The 1,362-nt window shown below is 57.7% G+C and overlaps 1 protein-coding gene across 1 annotated transcript in view; it reads right to left on the reverse strand.

Annotated features, from left to right (window-relative positions):
* YLPM1 (YLP motif containing 1) overlaps positions 1-1,362 on the reverse strand; it is a 29,021-nt gene that overhangs the window by 26,733 nt on the left and 926 nt on the right. Inside the window, exons 2-3 of the mRNA XM_018574849.1 lie at positions 1,030-1,233; positions 1-173 (exon numbers count right to left, since the gene is read on the reverse strand). The exon at positions 1-173 is cut by the window's left edge and continues 28 nt beyond it. Coding sequence (XP_018430351.1) covers positions 1-173; positions 1,030-1,233 — 377 coding nt within the window. The remainder of the gene's footprint in view (positions 174-1,029; positions 1,234-1,362) is intronic.

A 1,362-nucleotide genomic window follows, 5' to 3' on the forward strand; every position in this document is an offset into this window, starting at 1 on the left:
GCTCCCTGCTGATAGCGCTGGAGGAGCTGCTGCATGGCGCTGTGCTTCTGCATGATGCCCTGGTACTGGAAGCCGAGGCGGTGCAGCTCGTGCTGCTGCCAGTGAGCGGCGGCCTCCTGAAGGGTCTTCAGCCTCATGGCTTGTTCTGGATCCTCCGACATGTTTATACCGGACTGAAAGATACAACACATCAGCATGTACGGTACGCTGCCTGCCGATCACACACACAGTCAGGATGTACGGTACGTTGCCTGCCGATCACACACAGAGTCAGCATGTACGGTACGCTGCCTGCCGATCACACACACACAGGATGTATGGGACGTTGTCTGCCGATCACACACACACAGTCAGGATGTACGGTACACTGCCTGCCGATCACACACACACACAGTCAGGATGTACGGGACGCTGCCTGCCGATCACACACACATAGTCAGGATGTATGGGACGTTGTCTACCGATCACACACACACAGTCAGGATGTACGGTACGTTGCCTGCCGATCACACACAGAGTCAGGATGTATGGGACGTTGTCTGCCGATCACACACGGCTCGCTGTCATGTGTCACGTTCAGCGAGTGCAGAAAATCTCTTGATCCCACCAGAAATTGAGCATGCCGCTGACTTCTTGGGCTCTGCACTACAACATTGTTTACAGCTATGTCTGAGGACTACAGAAAACCTCCCCCTTATACTGGGTGGATGACAAGAGTGTGAGGCGTGCTCTAGTTTCATCCCAGGGTGACAACGCTTTGTCTACAGACAGTACAGCGAGTGAATGTGGTCACCCCAGGACAGGAAGTGCGTCACTGTCAGGATCACCAAGTGAAAATACGGGATAGAGTCAGGTGCTCCCACCACACACATCGCCTGGCTGTCACCGCCCACCGCCCGGCTGTCACCGCCCACCGCCCGGCTGTCACCGCCCACCGCCCGGCTGTCACCGCCCGAGTCATCCACCCAGGAGGAGGACGCAGCGCTACGGGTGTCAACTCCCTCCCATTGTGTCACATGCTACGCTTACCGAAACGTTCTCCACTGGTAATGGTGGTTTGGTGTCCTCCAGAGGAGGGGGCGGAGGCTGCTGGGAAGAAGGTGCCGGAACATATCCCGAGGATGGCAGCGGCGCCGCAGTCTCCAGCGCAGGAGGAGGGGCTTCCCTAGCGTGGCTCTTGGCTTTCTGCTGAAGATTCTGCAAGTGCTGCTTGTACCAAAACTGCTGCTGCTCCTGCAACAAACCAACACATGACCTCATGCCAACCCCCGACCCCACACACTACGAGGCCCGCCCCCACACACTACAGACCAGTCGCCCATCCAACCCCACACGCTACGAGGCCCGCCCCCACACACTACG

This window comes from Nanorana parkeri, unplaced genomic scaffold, assembly GCF_000935625.1.
Source record: "Nanorana parkeri isolate BGI_ZX_2015 unplaced genomic scaffold, ASM93562v1 scaffold3287, whole genome shotgun sequence".
NCBI lineage: Eukaryota > Metazoa > Chordata > Amphibia > Anura > Dicroglossidae > Nanorana > Nanorana parkeri.